The sequence below is a fragment of a genome, unplaced genomic scaffold (assembly GCF_019419815.1).
Source record: "Pyrus x bretschneideri cultivar Hongxiangsu unplaced genomic scaffold, Pyrus_bretschneideri_v1 Contig4, whole genome shotgun sequence".
Classification (NCBI taxonomy): domain Eukaryota; kingdom Viridiplantae; phylum Streptophyta; class Magnoliopsida; order Rosales; family Rosaceae; genus Pyrus; species Pyrus x bretschneideri.
The window spans coordinates 12,059,371-12,079,056 of record NW_025999723.1 but is presented as its reverse complement, the minus strand read 5'-3'; the positions used below and the strand labels follow the sequence as shown (position 1 = coordinate 12,079,056).

Below are 19,686 nucleotides of genomic sequence, written 5' to 3'. Positions count from 1 at the left end.
TGACCGCGGGCCTAATGCTTGACAAGAATCAAAGAATTCCCAAAAGGAGCCACTCAGTATTATGCTTAGACGCACTTCACACTCCTCTTATTGTAAAATATATCGGTGCACTTAAAAAAAAAAGAATTCCCCAAAGGATTGTTCATGGAACTGCGATCGACATTCTTCAGACCATATTTCCTACTCGCCAAAGTTTTACTTGAACACCATGTCACCGGACTCATCTACATCGAAAAGCCGCCCTGCGAAGTCGTCCCATCTTTCCCTCCTTTCCTTTAATGATGTATTACAAGAAGTCCATACGCTCGATCTTCCAGAGTTCTGAAAGCCCTGCCTTGTGCTCCTCGCTGTGATTGTGGACGAGGGACTCTTTTCGTTTCCATCCTCTGCTTCGCCGGAACTTCCATAATTCTTTCATAACCATTACCTGATCTCAAGGTAAAAATACAGGTACAATCTGAATTCTATCAGTACATAGCAATGAATTATCAAATGCAAGAAGTTCGACAAAAAACGTACTATGTTTTACCAGATAAAGTGATTTGAACAAGTTATCCAAAGCGGCAGTTGTCCAAGGTAAGAAATCATCCTGGTTCATTATAACAACCACAGTAGAATCTCATAATCTTACCTGAAGTACAACAGAAAACTTACTATGTTCATGGGCTTCCGCCTCGCATCATGAAGAGAAAGGGAATGGGTTTTGAAGTTCCGGGAAAGAAAGTTTACTTGTTGGGTGGTTGCGGTTGGTGTGAAGATGCTACTGATGAGGTCTACAGTTATAATGCTTCCCTGAACGCTTGGGGTGAAGCTTCTCCCTTGTCCACTGCTAGGTATTTGCACGGGTGAAGCTAGAATTCAGGTTCAAACTTCATATATATTTCACCTGCTCGAACTTTCTGAGCATATTGATTGCTCATTTGTTTGTTATGGTAAATCTTAAAGAGCTTTGGTTCATTTAATTTGTGCATGCAGGTGCTATTTTTCTTGTGAAATATTTTATGACAAACATTGTTCCTGAAATTGAGGATTCTGTGGTCGTGGACGGGAAGGTTTACGCTCGTTGTGGCACTGGTGCTGTAACTGCTCATGTGCACGCTGTCGTTTATGAACCGTCAATGGGACATGGCAGTACGCAGAATATGACATGGTTTCGGGCTGGCGAGGTCCAGCAGTTGTCATAGGCGGAACCCTCTGTGTTGGATCGGAGTTGAGGAACCAGGCTGATGATGTGGGAGAAGGGGAGGGAGTGGATCCCTGTCGGGTTGCTGCCATCACGGCTTACTAGACCGCCCTGTCAGCTCGTAGCTATTGGGAAGAAATGTTATGTTGTGGGAAAGGGGATTGGCAGAGTCATGTTTGATGTGAGAAAGGGGCTTGTCAATTCAGTACCTGAACTGAGTTCAGATCAATGTATTAAAAGCGTGAGGCGTGGGCGAGGCGTCCGAGCGATAGCCCGGCCTAGGCGTGAGGCGTGAGGCGTGAGGCGAAGTCTTACAAGACCTTAAATAATAGGGGACATGTGAGAAAAACAGAGGAAACAGGTGAGAAAAACAGACCAAACATGGATTCTTGGGGTTTTAAAAATAAAAGAAAAACAAACTTGGCCAAAACGACGTCGTTTTGGGCCAAGTCATTTAAAAAAAAATTAAAGACTTGGCCAAAACGACGTCGTTTTGGACCAAGTCTTTAAAAAAAAAAAAAAAATCCTTCTTCGCGGTCGTCTTCCTCGTGAAGACGCCGCACACCTGCAACCCTAAACCCAGATGACAGAGCCTGAAAACAGAGCATTCTACTTCGATTTTGGGTCGCGGATGGATCTAGGAACGCCCGCCAACCGCCTTTAGGCATGCCTCAGCCGCCTAGTCTCGCCTCGACCACGCCTCGGCAAGTTTTCGCCCACTCCCACTGGGCAGAGGCGTTATCACTCCCACCCCACCTCCAAAGCCGTCTAGGCGCGCCTCAGGGCGCGTCTTTTAAAACATTGGTTCAGATGACAATGTAATTGGCTGCAAATTTTTATCGATTTGAAATTCTTGTATCCGAAGGAATATTCGGAAACTACCATTCTTGTATTCAAATACATGCTTTGATGTATTTGGACGTCTCATAAAGATGAATTTAATTCAATTATTTTTTAAGGTCTTTTGGATTGTAATTCTTAAATTTGAAGCTGTGAATTTGTGTCAACACCATGCTTCTACAGCTTCCACCACGGGGAATTTAGCAAGTACTGGAACTCGATATCATATGGCATATTGTTTGTATAAGCGGAGTTGTCAAGCTGCCCGTCTAGCTCAGTTGGTAGAGCGCAAGGCTCTTAACCTTGTGGTCGTGGGTTCGAGCCCCACGGTGGGCGTTGTCGTATATTTTTAACTTTTTTTAATCGCCAAAGTTTTTTAATCTCATTTTTTATTACCTAATTGGCTTCTTTTTTTTTTTTTTTTTTTTTTTTTTTTAATTTGATATTATCCACATTAACGGGTGAAAAAGTGAGCTAAACCTTACAATGGATTAGCCATAATAATTAGGTCCGAATTTGTCTTTGACGAGAACTTAACTAAGACCTCAAACTTATAAGTAAAATAAAATACCACTAGACCCAAGTCTCAACTAAAAGACATTAATCTCTCAATTTTTTGTGTGACAAATTTATTCGACTATGAGTGGCAACAAAACAACATTAATCTCTCAATTTTGTGTGTGACACTACTTTATTCAGTTATGAACAAGGCCTCGTTGGTTGCACCTTAATAAAGGTAATGCCTAACTGTTGTATGTATTAAAAAAGCGTCAAGGATGAGATCAGTTTTGTGTGCCTTAATAACATTACTCCTCGATAACAAGTACCGAAAAACCCTGTTCATCATTCTTGAAGGCAACAGCCCCAACCCTAGAAGAGAAGTCTTCTTGAATTTGAACAATGAAATTCCAGTGTATTTAAGCTGGGCAGATAACCTTCAAACCCTGATTCCAGCATGCATCCCTGATCATGACCTCAAAACGTAGTATGTGCATTATGCAGTTAATCAGTCAACTGTAAAGGTCAGGATATCTGAAAGAGGAGCTTTCTGGTAAATTAGCAACATATTAAGGTATAACTTCGAATTCAAAGCACGCTTTCTTTGGTAATTACATTCACGCTAAACATCGTCTTGCTTGATTGTACCAATCAAATATGACCAAATTCAATACATCTGTGTCATTCTACATCAATCAACAGCAGATATAGAAGCCACTAAAGGGTTGCAATCTCGGTCAACTAGTTCCTTTGTTCTGAGACGTTCGGTTTTGAGGATCTAATTTGTCAATCTTAAAGAAACATTCTTCCGCCCTCTTCAAAACAATATGCAAGGCAGCAACATTGCTGGGAACTTTATCTTTGTGCAGTTGCATCTTCTCGAAAGTCTGATCTCCATCAGCCAGTAATCCCGCCTTATAGAAGCAACTTTCCCTGCATCTGAAAAATATACACATAATTAAAACTGGAAATTTGTCCTTGAGAAAACGAAACTCCATGCTACTTCGCTTTTTCTTATTTTAGGGGTGATAAAACAGCACCAAAACAAACAGCCTTTAGGAATTCTCAATTCAAGGTGATATTGGAAAGCAAGAAGAAAGGTTCCAATGACAGATGCAAGAAATCCTACACCACGTTCACATAAAGCACCAATCTTCCAGGACAAGGCAATATAACAACTTCTTAGACATGTTTGTTTTGAAACTTTAATCTAGCAGCACCAACAGGTGAAAGGAGAGAAAACCTAGTTGAAACAACAACCTATTCGCTTCCATATAATTTTCCACCCACTGTAATCTTTGACTCAACATTGCTACCATCTCTAAAAAAGCTCACTGCGACCTGTGTCAACACATGATCACTTTTTCTATCAACATAGCCGTATATTCAACTACATAACCAGAGACATCATCTACACCTTAGTGCTTCATTGGCAAATTACTAATCTATTTACAAGTTCCGGCCTTCTCATTATTGCTCTAACTTGTTCAATTTGCAAAAGCTGATCTAAGAGTCTTTCTTTTATTACTAATAAACTATTTCTACTGACCAATCTATGTAAGATAGATAAATGGTAAAATTGTTTACTCTATTCATTCTAACTCTAATCTATTATAGTCTTTTGTAATTTGTTTGAGATTCTTCAATACTATCTATTCTATTTTGTAACTGATTTAATTGATTCTCAACTCTTTTTAACAAATCTCTCGTATGAACTTCTATCTCTTTGGGTTTGTCTTGTAAAATCAGACGCATATAATTATCCAATTCTGGAGTATTGGATAGAAGAGCAATACGAAGATGAAATATTAGAAGAATAGAGGTACTAGTTCTTTAGCTTGTTCCGCAAAAAGCTCAAGAATGGAAGTATGTCCCCCAAAGCAACACCCTTGAAGAAACATTCAGCAAAAGCTGCTGAATATAAAGTTGGTAATGGCTGCGCCCACTTCTGGTAAACTCCACTTCTCTCTCTCAATATCTACTCAGCTTACTTTTTCTTACTTTTCTGATGAAGTCTTTCTGTGCTGAATTCAAAATTAATTTCTGTTAATTCTACTTCAGCTTCTATAATCTCTTCTAGCTGCCTATATTCTTCAATTTTTATTTCTGGCAAGTATAATTCTGTGTTTTCTAAATCTGTGTGTTCTGGGTGTTAAGTAATGCTGTATCAAATGAAAGAGTTCCTTCTATTTGAATACCCTAGACTTTTGGAACTAAATCTATATAAAAACGGAGAATGGTTTAGTGAAAGTAAACTATATAATCACTATCAAGAACAAATTATACAAGTAGTAGACACGCCGCCAATCTTGCCTTTAATAACATGTACCCATCAGTATTTATATGCAACATAGATAGCAACATTCAATTACTCCATTCGTCACTGAGAACAACACAAGAGAGAGGAATTTTATCCCTCAACTAAGCATTTCCACAACCGGGACACACAACATCAATATCAGCAATGTCTGGTGTGTGAGTGCCGATATGCTAGTATGATCACTAGCATAAAAATAAAAATAAAAAGATGGATTGCCTCAAACACTACGTCAATGCAATTACTCCAATCCATATAATTATTGTCCCAGAAACACAACAATCCATCCAAATCTCTTTGCAGCCACCAAAATTGGGAATTAACGTAAAACTCTCAAAAGGGGCTCTTTCCACTACCAAGCTTCTATGTTTTGTGCAAACCAAAATAATATGAAAATAAATACACTACAAATTATAATGTCATTTAAAAAAAAGACCCAATTTTGATTCTGAAATTTCTAAGAACCCCAAATAAATCATCTCTAAAAAGACCCAACTTTTCATTTTCTATTCAAACCTAGAATTTTCTCAGCTACCAAACAAACCTTAGAAAGTTGCAAACGATATCAATCTGAGCACACGGCAATCATTATAAAATAATTCAGTAAAATATGAAAAACCCAGCAACCACTTAAAAGAAACGTACCTAAACTCGAAGCTCCGGACGTCCCAGGACCCGACCTATCCGAAATAGCGGGCCGGTGAGCAGCGAGAATGGAGGCCAAGGTATTCTTGAGCTGGTCTGGTAAAATGGCTCTGTACTCGAGAATCTTCTTCGCCATTTCCTGCACTTGGCGCTCCAGCTCCTCATCTTCCAGATCGGATCCGCTTAAATTCAGCGCCATTCCTCCAAATGCACTAATGCAGGGGGGTGAGAGTGAGAGCGTGAAATCAGGTTGAGGTTTCGTTTTGGAGGGTAATTTTGTATTATCTCAAGGTCAGGGCTTTTTCGAAATTTGAAATTCTTCTTCCCGTATGCCTACTCATTTTGCCATCGGGTTTTTTCAATTCCGTTGATAAGGATTAAGGTGAGATTTTTTAAACGTGTTTGATAGATGGATAGTATGTCATATGTTATTATATAAGGGTAAGGAAATTGTTTTTAACTTAAATATCAAAATTATTCTTGTGTTATAGTCATATGACCAATTTAGTTTTCGTGTTTTCAATTCGACTAATTTAGTCATTGTGTTTTTTTCTGTTAGCCAAATAAGAACATTTCATTTAATCTCTTTTAAAAAATTCGTAAGAAAATTCATATGAGAAATAATTACCCCTTCTCCTAACTAAAAAATGAAAATCAATGAAAGATAACATATATAAAAAATAAAACTTCCAATCTGAAAAATGATTAAGATTGTGACATAGAAAAAATAGGGGGTAATGTTAAGGAGGAGATCAGAGAGTTGAGACTTGAGAGGAAAACAAATTTTCTTTTAATTTTTAATTTTATTTCATTTTAAATATTTTAAATCAAATAAATTATCATTTATAATAATTTTAAATTTTGTTTTACATAAATTAGATGGAAATGTCCTTAATTGGCTAATAAAGATAAACACAATTACCAAATTGGTCAAATTAAAAACACAGAGACTAAATTGACCCAATGACTAAAACACATAGACCATTTTAACATTCAAGCCATTATTTTTTAAGTGTTTCTCTACTTTATATAATAACATATGATAGTATCCATGTGACATACTGAAAAATCTCTCGTTGGAAAGTCAAACAATTTTTTTTTCATTTCTATTTTTAAAGGCTTATTAATTGATTTTCCTCCTCGACTGCTATTTAGTCTTACTTTATTGCCCTGTAAAACTATAATTTTTGTCTCATATAGTCTCAATTCACCTTATTTTCGTCTATTCTGTCAAATATAAGCTAACTTAAAAGGTAGTATAGACATTTTATTTTTGACACAACTCTTTACCTCCGAAATGTCTGCTTAAACAATCACAATTTCATTTTTGATAACTCTAATTTAAACCCCCATTTATCTATCTTGCGGATTGATACGAAACTGTAGTTGCAACCATTGAATTCATTGACTGGCTTGACTTAGATTTTGAAACACAACCCATTATATTACTTTGAAACACAACCCTTTATTTGTTTTTGCCAACGGCTACAGTTACAGCTCCACATCAATTAGCAAGAGAGACAAGCAGGGGCTTACATCAGAATTATTGAAAATGGAATTTAGATTGTTTTAACAGGCAAGTTGGAGGTAAAGACTTGTGTCAAAAATAAAATGTCCACCCTACCCTTTTAATTTAATGTTTGATGCAATGAACAAAAATGGGGTGAAAGAAGACAAAAATGTCCATCTCATGGAGCAAAATGAGACATAACCAATTTTAAAAGGTAAAGTGAGACTAAATGACAGTTTAAGGAGGGCAAATCAATTAATAAGCCTTTTTTAAGTGGTTATTTAGCATTCTAAAAATACAACCATTAATTTACAGGTAGTGCTCTCTGCACACCTATTTTTATTTCTCACAGATGCCTCTTAATTTTCAGATATCAAATCAAATGAATTGAAAAAGATCAATGTCAAAAAAAAATTAACAAGTGTGCGTGGGAAATAAAAATGGGTGTGTATGTAACATTATCCCTAATTTACACTAAGGGTAAAATATTTGGGCTAAGTTATAGTGAACATGTCATGATAATTTGGTATCAGACTTATCATCTATGAGAATCAAACCCTTTTTTTTTTTTTTTTGGTAAAATCTCAAAGTCAATCCCACTCTAGCATTGTTATCATGAGAAGTGACAAACAATGAGGTAGCTTTATTAAAAAGAAGAAATTAAAATCAGTTAAGGAGGACACAAAGCCTAACTCTAACCATAAATAGTAGCCATAATAAACTAACCCTCCGACAACCAATACAAGGTATAACAAGGCCAACAAAATATAAGCTATCTAAAGTGGTAGTCTGGAAGCTCTGGATAATCACAATGATGATACGACAATATGAAATTAGGAGAATCCCACCAAACCAGACTAGTATAAGAGAAACCGTGATTTGCAAGGGCATCAATGATTTGGTTACCTTCTTATAAATGTGAGAATACTAAAAATGTTGGAAAATTTAAGAATATTATTATATTAAATTTATTAATTGAATAGAAATTACAAGTGATGCATCTTGGTGGAAATATGTGTCTGTCCTAATGAAGAATTGCAACTTTTGACTCTTCATGAATGGTTGCATGTTTTCCAAAAAGGTATCTCAAATTCTATAAATAGGGAAGCCCCCTAGCCCCCTATAATCATTAAAAATGTTTTTCATAATCATACATAGAAAGCACTAAATATTAGAGAGTCTCATGGAGTGCATATGAGAAAGTTTTCAACACATAAGTGGTATTCCTCTTTAGGGGTGGGTTCATACATAGAGTGCACTAAATATTAGAGAGTCGCATTGAGTGTGTATAAGAAAGTTTTCAACACAATAGTGGTATTCCTCTTTAGGGATGGGTTCGGTTAGGTTTTTTACCACAACCGGGAATCAAACCGAAATTACTATTCGATTTGGTTTCCTTTCGGTTTTTTTTGGTTCAATTTAACTTTGGTTTAGTTTTTTACGGTTCGGTTTTTTTTATTTTTTTGCAACTTTTTTAGGTTGAATTTCTGTTAGATCCCACATTGCCCAGGGGAGTGATCTTTATATATATATTCTCATCCCTACATAGCACGAGGCCTTTTGGGAGCTCACTGGCTTTAGGTTTCATTGGAACTCCGAAGTTATGCGAGTAGCGCGCGAGAGCAATCCCATGATGGGTGATCCACTAGGAAGTTCTCATGTGAGTTCCCAGAAACAAAACCATGAGGGCGTGGTCGGGGCCCAAAGAGGACAATATCGTGCTACTGTGGTGGAGCAGGCCCAGGATATGGTGGACCCTGGGTGGGGATGTGACAATTTGGTATCAAAGTCTAACCCTACCCGTGGTGTGCCGATGAGGATGTCGGGCCCCTAAGGGGGGTGGATTGTTAGATCCCACATCGCCCAGGTGAGTGATTCTTATATGTATATTCCCATCCCTACCTAGCACGAGGCCTTTTGGGAGCTCACTGGCTTCGGGTTCCATTGGAACTCCGAAGTTAAGCGAGTAGCGCGCGAGAGCAATCCCATGATGGGTGACCCACTGAGAAGTTCTCGTGTGAGTTCCCAAAAACAAAACCGTGAAGGCGTGGTCGGGGCCCAAAGTGGACAATATCGTGCTGCGATGATGAAGCGGGCCCGAGATGTGGTGGACCCCGGGCGGGGATGTGACAATTTCAACCAGAATAAATCAATTTGTTTCTAGATACATAGATTGCATAACAAAATCAATAAACTGACCCTATCGTTAAGCAAACAAATTTTCAAATTGAATCATCGAAAAGGTACAAACTCTAGATTTCATCGAAGTTTTAGAATACTAATTTTCATATCATGAAAATCTTTCATAAAGAAGTGTGTCTCTATCTAATCAACTAAAACACAAGTCCCATACATTAATTGTAATACCTTGAAAAATAAAATATAAATATAAATTAGTTATGTGGAGGAAATTGAATTAGGGTTATGAATTTTGAATGGGGAAAATGTGGAATCCCGTTCCTTGATTTTATTATTATTTATGTTGTATAATTTTTCATTATGTAGAAAATAACGAAAATGCCCCTAGTTGGCCCAATGTAATTATACAAGGACATATTTTATCCTTACATATTGTATTATATTTGTTGATATATTTGGATAGAGGACAATCCTACGAGTGCGTAGGCAAAACCCGTTCATGAAACAGAGTTATAACGAAAGAGTTATTAATGTTTAAAGTTAGGGACATTTTTGTAATTTTGGCCCTCATCTAGAAGACTCCAGATTTTTGGAACAATCAAATGATGCCACATGTGTGGCCAGGATGGTGGGATGAGAAGGGGAAGGAGAGAGATGGACTAATAGGAGAAGAAGAAAATGAGAAATAAGGTAAGGAAGTCGGCCCAATGGGGGGGGGGGGGGAATGGAGAAAAGGAGATGACCAATGGGAAAGGAGAAAAGGAGGAGAAAGAAGAGAGGGAGAGGGGTCGACAATCCAGCCCTTCCCTTGGCCCGTTTTTCTTTGGCGACCCAAGCTGACGGAAACAAGGGTTTCTGATGCATTTCCCGACCAAATTTCGGAGAATTACTCCAAGAAACCACCTGAGAAATACCCCACGACCTTCCCTCTACTCATTCCACCCAAATTCGATGAAATTTGGGCTTGAAATTGTGAAAACCAACGGTGGGTGTAACAAGTTCGTGGTGGTGATTCCTCAAATCCTGAAGCTAAATCCTTCAATTACAACCAACCTTGGACTCTCCTTAAGGCCTGGAACAAAGCCCATGCATTGGTTGGGGCGTCAGAGTTGTTTTAGAGTCAAATCAAGAACACCCAATTCAAGGGCTTTCAGCGGTTCAAGGGTGATTTGAGGTGTTTCTCGGCCGAATTGGACTTCAGCCCAATATGAAAGTTGTTCCTTTCTTTGAACTCTACTTGCCTGTAAAATTTGGTAATTTTTAGAATTCATCGGAAAATTAGGTTTTCATTCGCCGGAAATCACCATGTGTGGCAGCGGGTGGCTAGGGTCCCGATAATGCCATTTTGTGCAAATTTTAATATTCTAAATATGAATTTGGTATCCATTTGATTTGTTTCGTTTATTAAAGCTAATGTTGATTATTTTGGCTATTTGAATATAATCGGAAATGGATTGAAAATGAAATGTGAACTACGATTTGCTTGATTCCTTCGTAGGGTATGTAGGCAGTCTAAGGAGAAGATTAGATGCAGCCATAAAATAACTGAGATTAATCCTTATTGAAAATTAGAAAGAAGAAAAGAGATTGGGTGTTTAGTTTAAAGATGAACCTTATGTTTTTGTTAAATATATTTAGCTATAAAATTTGTGAGGAATTAAGAATTTATTAAAGAAATTGTGATTAATGGTAGTAAATAAACAAGAGTTTAATTTGGCCTATCACCGTAATTAGTTTTGGAAATAAAAATTTATGGGCCCCTACATTAATTTTCCACAAATCTAAGCATGCATGCATGCATAAATTTCGATTAGCAAGACCTAAAATCATATGAAATTTTGAGAAATCCAAATTCAAATTCCACATATAAATCTCTGAATAAATTTGCGAGGCACCACTTGGTAGACTCGGGCTATGGCAGGCTTGGTGAACTCGGCTATGGCGGCGGCGTTGGGAGCTACATATAGAGTTAATTTGCTGGAGATCAAGCAGGACGTGTACAAATAAAGCTCTGGAATTCCGGGGAGGATGAAGTTTGTGGGTGTGATTCGAAATTGGGGTGAGAAGAAAGAAGTTGTGGGGTCTATGGTGAAAGAAGAGGAAGAAAAAAAAGGAAGAAGAGGGAGAGAAGAAGATGCGGCTGAGGTCTGGGAGAAAGAAAAGAAGAAGAAAGATGGACAAAAAAAATAGAAATAAAGATGGAGAGGAGGAGAAAGGAAGGCATGTGGCTCTCTGAGTAAAAAAAAAAACAAAAGGGGACAGTGCTAGGGTATATAATTGGGCTTATAATTGGGTTGGAATTGGGCTTGGAATTGTGGTGGGAATTGGGCTTAACAAAATATAAATAAATAAATAAATATATAATAATTCGGTTCGATTCAGTTTCTGAACCTCAGAAACTAAAAACACACCAAAGGATATTGATTCAGTTCGGTTTTTTTTTTTTGTTTCGGTTCGGTTTTCGGTTTTTTGAACTCACCCCTATTCCTCTTCACTTATAAGTGAGAGGTCTTAAGTTTGATTATCGCCAAAGACGAATTTGAACCACATTATTGCTAGCTCATTGTAAGTCTTAATCCATTCCCTAACCCCTAGTGTAAATAACATCGTTATTCAAAAAATAAAGTAAACATGTTGTATATACATTGTCCAATGAACGGCTGGATCGATTTGGTTTAATTGATGTATGAATATATTGGCAATGTCAACGGTTGAGTCTAACCAAAAAGACAACGTATATAATACGTTGAAGAAGATACAATTGTAGAGAATGTAGACATCTTAGTATTTGCCGTCCTTGAAAATGTATATTATACACAAAATACATTGTATGAATTTTCTTTTGGCAACTCTGGACCTCACTGATCCAATTGTCTTCTGACAGAAACCATGGGAAGATCGGCCAAGAAAAGTACACTATTTTCCTATTCAACTTTCTCAGTAACCAAACAAGAAGTCAATCAAATCCAAACTTTAACTGAGCGAAGAGTACGAGGTTGCTCTCCAGCCCTTTCGTTCTAAAACCTCATAAACAGACATTTAACATACCTCGAGGACTCCGAAACATCGTAAGTGTTGACATGCATTTCAAACGTACTAATTAATCAGTTGCATTATCTCTAATCCAACCTATAATTTCCTTGAACGAAAATTAAAAAAAAAAATCACACTCTATTTTCCAATTGCTTTCAGGGTTTTCTAACTTCATCCCATGGAAGATTGCTTGTCATCATCTAAGGTAATCCTGATTCTCATCTTTTCACATCACTCTAACAGGTTTTTTTTTTTTCAATTTATTGTTTCTTAAAATATTTTGTTTTTAGTTTTTAGTTTTAGTCTCGTTCATTTTCCAAGAAAACAAATAGAGGGATGGATTAAAATCTGAAAGCCAACTGAAATTTAACAGATTTCTGATAGGAACCTGTGAACTTTTATTTTGGTGAGCAAATTTTTTTTTTTTTATTGGTGCATGGATTTTAAACACTAACAATTGTAAGAAAAATGTTGAAAACATTACTTGCTGCTGCAACTTGCAGAAGTCTCAAAAGGTGGCTGGATTTGAAGGTCCATACCGGCTGCTATATTGTTCGAGCAAGGGAGACAAAGCAGGAGTGATGCGCGAGCTAGAGAAAGGGGTGGAGCCGGATTTAGCTGACTATGATAAGAGAACAGCTCTTCACTTGGCATCCTGTGAAGGCTGCACTGAGATTGTTGTTCTGCTTCTTCAGAAAGGTGCTGATGTGAACTCCACAGATCGCTGGGGCCGCACTGTAAGTTCAACTGTGTTTTCGCCATTGATGTGCGAATTTTTTCAATTTGGCTCATAACAAGTACTGAAGCATTTTCTAAGACATAGGATCACCATATATATATATATATAGATTGTCATAATTTGTTTGGTTAAGACTGTATGATCAAAATAAAGGAACAAAGAATATGATCAAAAGAAAAATTATATTTTCTCTTTGCGGATGTTGCAAATATCTTTTTATGGTTTTTCCCTTGTAACAGAATCTCTCTGTTGTCCAATTAATACCAATGGTTTGAGGCATTTGCTGATATGAGTGATCTTTTGCAGCCACTATCAGATGCTCGTAGCTTCAGTCACGAGGCGATTTGCAAGATATTGGAGGCTAAGGGTGGAATAGATCCAGTAATTAACTTTCCTAATTCATACTCTTATCTTGTCAAGATTAACAGATGACCAACTTTTTTGTTTTCCATGTAGTCTGCAAACTGCATTTCTTTTGAAATTATTAGTATATAGGCATTCTTACGTATTGAACATACGAACTTAATGGAAAATGTTTATATGTTAAAGGTAGGGCTTGATTCCCAGCTTCCATGCTATGAAGTTGATCACAGAGAGGTGAACATGGACGAAGCAGCACTTATTGGAGAGGTAAATTTTGTTAATTCAATTTCTTCTGGCAGTAGTCAATGTGAATCGACTTCAGCGCATTTTCTGTTCTAACTTTGTTCAATAGGGACATATATGTGAAATATCTAACCTCTGGACCTACACATTCTTGGTTTTATATCCCATTCGCAATACTGCATTTACTTAAATTACATAGCAATGCAGGGTTCATATGGTGAGATTTATTTAGTGAGGTGGCGCGGTACAGAAGTTGCTGCTAAAACAATCCGCTCGTCCATTGCTTCCAATCCGATAGTGAAGTGAGTTTCTCTATTTATGCATATCTTTGATCTGATTGTTTGTTTTCATCTTGTAGAAGCCAAAATAACTAGATCAGTTAAAGTAAAAATAAGTCATCCATAAGCTTATAATGAGTATAAATTCGGTATAAAGCTTCAGAGAGTTGTAAGTTTCTGTTTATCTTTATTTTTTGATTCAAGAAAGTTGAACTAACTTTTCTGAATACAGGAATATCTTTATGAAGGAACTCGCTTTGTGGCAAAAGTTGCGCCACCCTAATATCGTGCAATTCCTTGGTGTTTTGAAGCACCCTAGCCGCTTGATCTTCCTTACCGAGTATCTTTGCAATGTTAGTAATTCAATCTTTTTACTTCTTTCCTTCGAAATTCATGTTCATGTTTCTTACACCAATGTGAATGCACCAGGGAAGTTTGCATGATATATTGAAGAGAAAAGGAAGACTTGATCTACAAACTGTAGTTTCTTTTGCTCTAGATATCGCCAGGTACGCGCTTATATACTACTGATATGTGCTTCTGTAATATAATTTTCCATCTTGTACTGTGATTCACCGGTGTTGATGTAATATAAGTGATTGTGGAAACCTATTGATCATATAATGCATACTTACAATGAGTAACTTTGCATTACAGAGGCATGAATTATCTTCATCAGCATAAACCGCGCCCTATAATTCATCGAGATTTGACACCAAGGTACAGCTCGAAAAAATTGTAAATGCATTTTAGTCAAAATACACGACTTACAGACCTACGGAATTTGCTCTGCTAATTCTTCTTCTTTGTTCTATAGAAATGTTTTACAAGATGAAGCCGGGCGCCTCAAGGTCACGGATTTTGGCTTAAGTAAAATTGCACAGGAAAATGATTTATCCGGCTATAAAATGACTGGACGAACAGGTTCATGTAAGACACTGTCTTTTTGCTCAAAATCAAGTATCCCTGGATATTTTGGTACTTGTTCTGATATGCTCTTATCATAATTGCTAGATCGTTATATGGCACCCGAGGTTTATCGTCGAGAATCATATGGAACGAGTATTGATATCTTCTCATTCGCTCTCATAGTCCATGAGGTGAGCTTATAAACTTGTGTCTCAAGTAAGCCTTTCTAACAAACATGAACGTTATTTCTGGTATATCGAGGTTGCCCTTTCAGAATGTCATACGTAGTTATGTTTTTTTTGTTATAGATGTTTCTTGGAGGACCACCTAATCTGGCAGAGGATCCAGAAAAAATTGCAGACAAGCGCGCATACGAGGATTCTCGACCACCTCTCTACTCTTATTTGTACCCCGAGCCAATCAGGACGTGAGTGTTCTTGGACTAGTTGAATATTTCGCCATAGCAGATTCTTTAACAACCATTAGAATAAACCTTACAGATATAAACTTGTATAGTTTCTGGTGCTAAGAAAATGCGGTTAAAAAGTATGTCTGCATGCACAAATTGTTCGCTTAAGAACTCATCGCTCTCGAATTTGTTTCCAAACTTGCATCTAAAACTAAACTCAATCCACCAATGCGAGCAAGATTTAGCAACTAAACCTAGTAAGTTTAGGGCTCCTTCGGTATTGTCGTCCTTTTAAAAAAAAAAAAAAATTGCTTCTGCTATTACGTGAGGATAATCAACTATGAAATTAAGCGTTTTAATTGTATGATGTAGGCTTCTGAAAGAATGCTGGCACCAGAATCCAGATTGCCGGCCGACGTTTGGAGAGATTATTGTGAAGCTGGAGGAGATTCAGGATCAGTTAAAGAACAAGAGGAAAATGGGTACGTGTAGCGGTGTTTGTGTCATTTCCTAAAGATGGATCTATGGAAGTCTTAGGACTCATTTGGATATGATTTTAAAATGATTGAAAGAGCTTCTACTGAAAATATTTTTGGAAACAATCCTTAATTAAAATGTTAGTAAATCCTGGAAAAGCACTTAAAGTGCTTCCTGGAAGGAGCCCATAACTGGTGCTTCTTGTAGAAAGCACTTAAAGTGCTTTTGAAATCCAAAAACATTTTCTTTAAAAACGATTTCAGTTATTTTAAAAGCACATCCAAAAGAGCCCTTATACATGTCAAGAAAGCCCATCCTTCTTTTTTGTGTGTATGTGTATGTGTATGCAAGTGGTATTTTCTGTATAAACTTGTTTACAAGATTAGCAGCTACCATTTTGAATGTTTTGGTGAATATTGGTTGGAACTTGGAACCAGGTTTTCTGTCTTTCAAATAGTATCAAACATTATATATTTCTGTTTGAAGGCAATCAATAATACCTCTGGGTGGTGTAGTCGGTTATCACGCTAGTCTCACACACTAGAGGTCCCCGGTTCGAACCCGGGCTCAGACATTTCTATTATTTATTTATTTTTTGTTTATTATAAAGTTTTAAGATGAATTGAAATTCATAGGCTTCTATTGGACAAAATGGACTCAGTCTAACAAAATAATTGATAAAGCTGGCAGTTGAGAGACGTCGACACAACTTGAAAATTTAAAGGTGCTCATAACCAAATTGAAAGTTTAGAGAACAAAACGAAACAGGATCTGTAGTCAATTTCTTCATGTGATGTGATCCATCAAAACTTGCAACGAGGTTAAAGAACGTATTTCTTTCCTTCATCATTTACAGTGGAATTGGGAGGCCAACTATCTACATACAACAACCACAACAACAACAAAGCCTAATATCACTAAGTGTGGTCAGCTATATGAATCCTAAAATATCACTGCACTCGGTTTTGTGTCATGTTTTCAAAAATGAAGAAGAGCCAAAGTATGACATGATGATATATATACACACATGAAACATAATCTTGTGTTGGAACAGACAAAACTAATAAGGTTCCTTGGTTCTCATAATTTCTATATTTACAAATTTCAACCTCGAGGCTCAATCATCGTATAGATGGCGTAAGGTGCAAGAAACTCGTAGGTCTGCAGACTCGCGGAGTTATGTTTCGGTGCCTGTATAACGTTTGTGAAGATAATTGCAGCTGACTTTCTGATCCATCTAAGACTTAAGGCCTAGGCTGCCCATTTTGAAACTGCTGCTCAGACTGGATCCTTCCTTTTGCAGCAAGCCGTGCGCGGATTAGTTTTTCGCTTGCAAGGGCCTCCTGTACATTGTTTCGAACTGAGTTGCAAAGGTCGTCAAGGGCAAGCATTGGAAATGGCTCCTCAATCAGAACACCCACCTGCAGAATTTGGAAAATGAACACGAGTGGCATTAATATTTCATTTCAGGTGGAAATGCAGTCGGAAGTTTAGGGTAGCATACCCATAGAAGTGATCAGGCAGAGGCAACTCATATCACAGTAGCAGATACGATTCTTTCGAATCTTCTGCCATCAGCATTCAAGAATCCAGTTCATTAACCTTTTTGGAGAATGAAACAGTACAAGACTAGACGTATTACAGCAGTAAAAGCCGGTGTTCCAGAATGAAACATATATGAAGTAACGATTGATAGTTTAAGAGTGAAACATATATGAGGTCACAGGAAATCTGTTTGAGACCTCAGTTACAGTCTCATCAAAACCATTGTTGGACACCATTGGTCCCATTCCGTTTATACAAAGAATGGCTTTTCTAAAGGAAGAAATATGAAATATGCAGCACTAAAAAGGGAACATAACATAGCAGGGACAGAAAGGAACACACTTGTTCGATGCAGAACAGTGAAGCTGCACTGATAAAAGTAGCGGGAACCACAATCCAGTGGCAATCATCCCATAGTATAATAGGGAGAGTGAGATGCCAGAGGACTAGAAACCTTGAGGTCAAGCGCGTATAAGACAGAGGGATGGGAGTACCAATTAGCTGTTCACATACGCCAATTCCTTCATGGAAACAAGAGATCTTTGATTGCTGCATAATGATAAGGTAAGATACTGATTAAGTTTCTTCGTCGGCATGATGTTTGATTGCAGATTGTTTAAGAATGAAATAATACTGATTTACACCTGCCAACTGTTTACTGTAAATTTATTCAAGAAACCATGTCACTAGTAATTTTGATTGAACTTATGCACCAGAAAGATCATGAGAAAAAAAAATATCAAGTAAAATAGTAATCTGAGACTACTTATTAATCAAGGAAGGGAAGGGATTACCAACATAATTCTCTTTGATTCCTCCAACTTTAGCAATTGAAGGCTCCGGGAGATGAACTGAATAATGCAGCCAGGTCGATGTTTTGAGTTCAAAACTACTAGCAGATCATCTACTTCAAGCAAATTTTGGAGGTCTCGTCCAATATCTGAGCCATAAATGACATGACACTGCACTTAAAAGTTAACCTCTATCAAATGATTGCGTTACCAATATCAATCTTAACAAACAACAGCTTCAAAGAATGAACAAGAAACAGAATCATGTTTTTCTTCAGCTTGGAAAAATCAACGAAACAAAAGGTAAGGCTCTAGCTCATGTTATAGTTAACTGAGCATTTCTTTACCGATTGCACATTCACTTTGGGATTACTTTTCAATGACCAATTTCGTGTGCTCTCATCTTTTTCTCAGTAATTTACAACCTGTTAAAAGTATAATACAACCAAATAGAATACAATAAGGCATGCAAAGCTTCTAACAAGACTACATTTCAAATCCGAAAGCCACAAACCTTCAGTGCAACAGGGAAGGCCACAATATACTGCAAAAGTGCCTTCTTGAGTTGTGCATCACCCGAAGTCTCAACACTAGAAATGATCTGCCTTGCGAAATCATTAACCCCTGCAATCACCTCAGTCCAAGCCTTCCTCCCTTCTTCAAACCTCGAATACGAAGCCTCTGTCCTGAACACCAGCAACAACGCCAATGCCGGCGCTGTGAGCTGGTATGGCAATGATGAGGACCTCAACAACGGGAAAATTCCCGGAAGCAAATCCAACGCAACTGCTGTATTATAGCTAGCAATCACCACAGCTACCAAAGTAAAAGCAATCACCGGCGGTATCAAAGACAAGATGACTCTTGACGAAAGGCTTGAGAGCAAGTGCAGGAGATGGCGGTAGGAGCTTCTGTGATGCATCCATTTCTCATGGTCATAAAGTGTTCTGTGCTGTCTCATTCCACGCTCTTGCGTGCGGTCTGCCCAGTCGGGTATGATTTGCAGTATTGAGATTAGGGTTTGGACTGGAGAGGAAGATGATGGCGGTGAAGGGTTTGGGGTTGGGGATTGTGAGCAGAGGAGCTTGAACTTGAGGGTTTTGCTCTGGAGGGAAGGTTTTGAAATTGTAATGTGGAAAAGTGTTGGGGGTGGACAAGTTGGAAGAGAGTAAGATTTTGGGGGAGAGTTTGATGGGGTTTCTGGATTGTGTCAGCATTTGGAGGAGCTAGGGTTTGGAGGGAGAGGGAAGAAGGAAGGGGCATGTTATGGTTTCACAGAGTGAGGGAGTTTTAGTTGGAGAGGGAGGGAGGGAGGGAGGGAGTGGATGAGTTAGTTAAATAACGGTTATGTGTGAAGGAGGTTTTTCCACATTTTCAAATTTTAGTTGGACTAAAAATTTGATGCTTTAGTTAGGACGGGGGGATGCTGGTGGGACTCAAGAAGGTTGACAGGCTCATCTGCACCGTCTGTCAAATTGCCACAGATATTAGCTTATTAAAAAATTTGAAAATATGTCTGGTAAAAAAAAAAAAAAAAAAAGTGCTTATATAAAAAATTACTATTAATGACAATAGAAAAGTATAGAAAAACAGAAGAAAGGTTTACCATGCTTCTAACAAAATTGTTTTTTTTTTTTTTTTTTCAAAGCATGGTGAACAGTGCCCATCTAATGAAATTTTCAAATGATAAGAATAGCTCTGCATATTTTACAAAATGACAATCTTTGCTCGTACAATATTCTCTTTGGCAATTATTATATCGTATTA

General features: G+C 37.5%; 2 protein-coding genes, 2 non-coding genes and 2 pseudogenes across 7 annotated transcripts; 4 read left to right on the top strand and 2 right to left on the bottom strand.

Moving 5' to 3' along the window:
• The first annotated feature begins 67 nt into the window (after positions 1 to 67).
• Positions 68 to 1,478, top strand: LOC125468822 (annotated as a pseudogene).
• An 808-nt stretch (positions 1,479 to 2,286) lies between these two features.
• Positions 2,287 to 2,359, top strand: TRNAK-CUU. The gene has a single exon. It is a non-coding gene; the product is annotated as a tRNA-Lys (tRNA).
• A 693-nt stretch (positions 2,360 to 3,052) lies between these two features.
• Positions 3,053 to 5,896, bottom strand: LOC103938667. The gene is made up of 2 exons (XM_009348696.3): positions 5,484 to 5,896; positions 3,053 to 3,460 (listed from the first exon to the last, which is right to left on the bottom strand). The coding sequence occupies exons 1-2, from the start codon at positions 5,680 to 5,682 to the stop codon at positions 3,339 to 3,341; spliced, it is 321 nt and encodes a 106-aa protein (XP_009346971.2). The 5' UTR covers positions 5,683 to 5,896; the 3' UTR covers positions 3,053 to 3,338.
• A 6,068-nt stretch (positions 5,897 to 11,964) lies between these two features.
• Positions 11,965 to 16,058, top strand: LOC103938666 (integrin-linked protein kinase 1-like). Of its 4 annotated transcripts, none has more exons than XM_048565720.1 (13): positions 11,965 to 12,200; positions 12,325 to 12,370; positions 12,669 to 12,902; positions 13,211 to 13,285; positions 13,454 to 13,534; positions 13,718 to 13,812; positions 14,021 to 14,141; positions 14,218 to 14,297; positions 14,446 to 14,508; positions 14,606 to 14,718; positions 14,803 to 14,888; positions 15,006 to 15,124; positions 15,479 to 16,058. In XM_048565720.1, exons 2-13 carry the CDS (start codon positions 12,344 to 12,346, stop codon positions 15,618 to 15,620), a joined length of 1,236 nt encoding a protein of 411 aa, XP_048421677.1. In that variant the 5' UTR covers positions 11,965 to 12,200; positions 12,325 to 12,343; the 3' UTR covers positions 15,621 to 16,058. The 4 variants fall into 4 exon arrangements, with proteins under 4 accessions (XP_048421677.1, XP_048421675.1, XP_009346969.1 ...); XM_048565718.1 differs by having other exon boundaries at positions 11,965 to 12,225; XM_009348694.3 differs by lacking the exon at positions 11,965 to 12,200 and having other exon boundaries at positions 12,232 to 12,370.
• Positions 16,059 to 16,083: 25 nt separating this feature from the next.
• On the top strand, positions 16,084 to 16,157 carry TRNAV-CAC. Its single transcript has one exon. It is a non-coding gene; the product is annotated as a tRNA-Val (tRNA).
• A 389-nt stretch (positions 16,158 to 16,546) lies between these two features.
• On the bottom strand, positions 16,547 to 19,262 carry LOC103938665 (annotated as a pseudogene).
• Between the last annotated feature and the right edge of the window lie 424 nt (positions 19,263 to 19,686).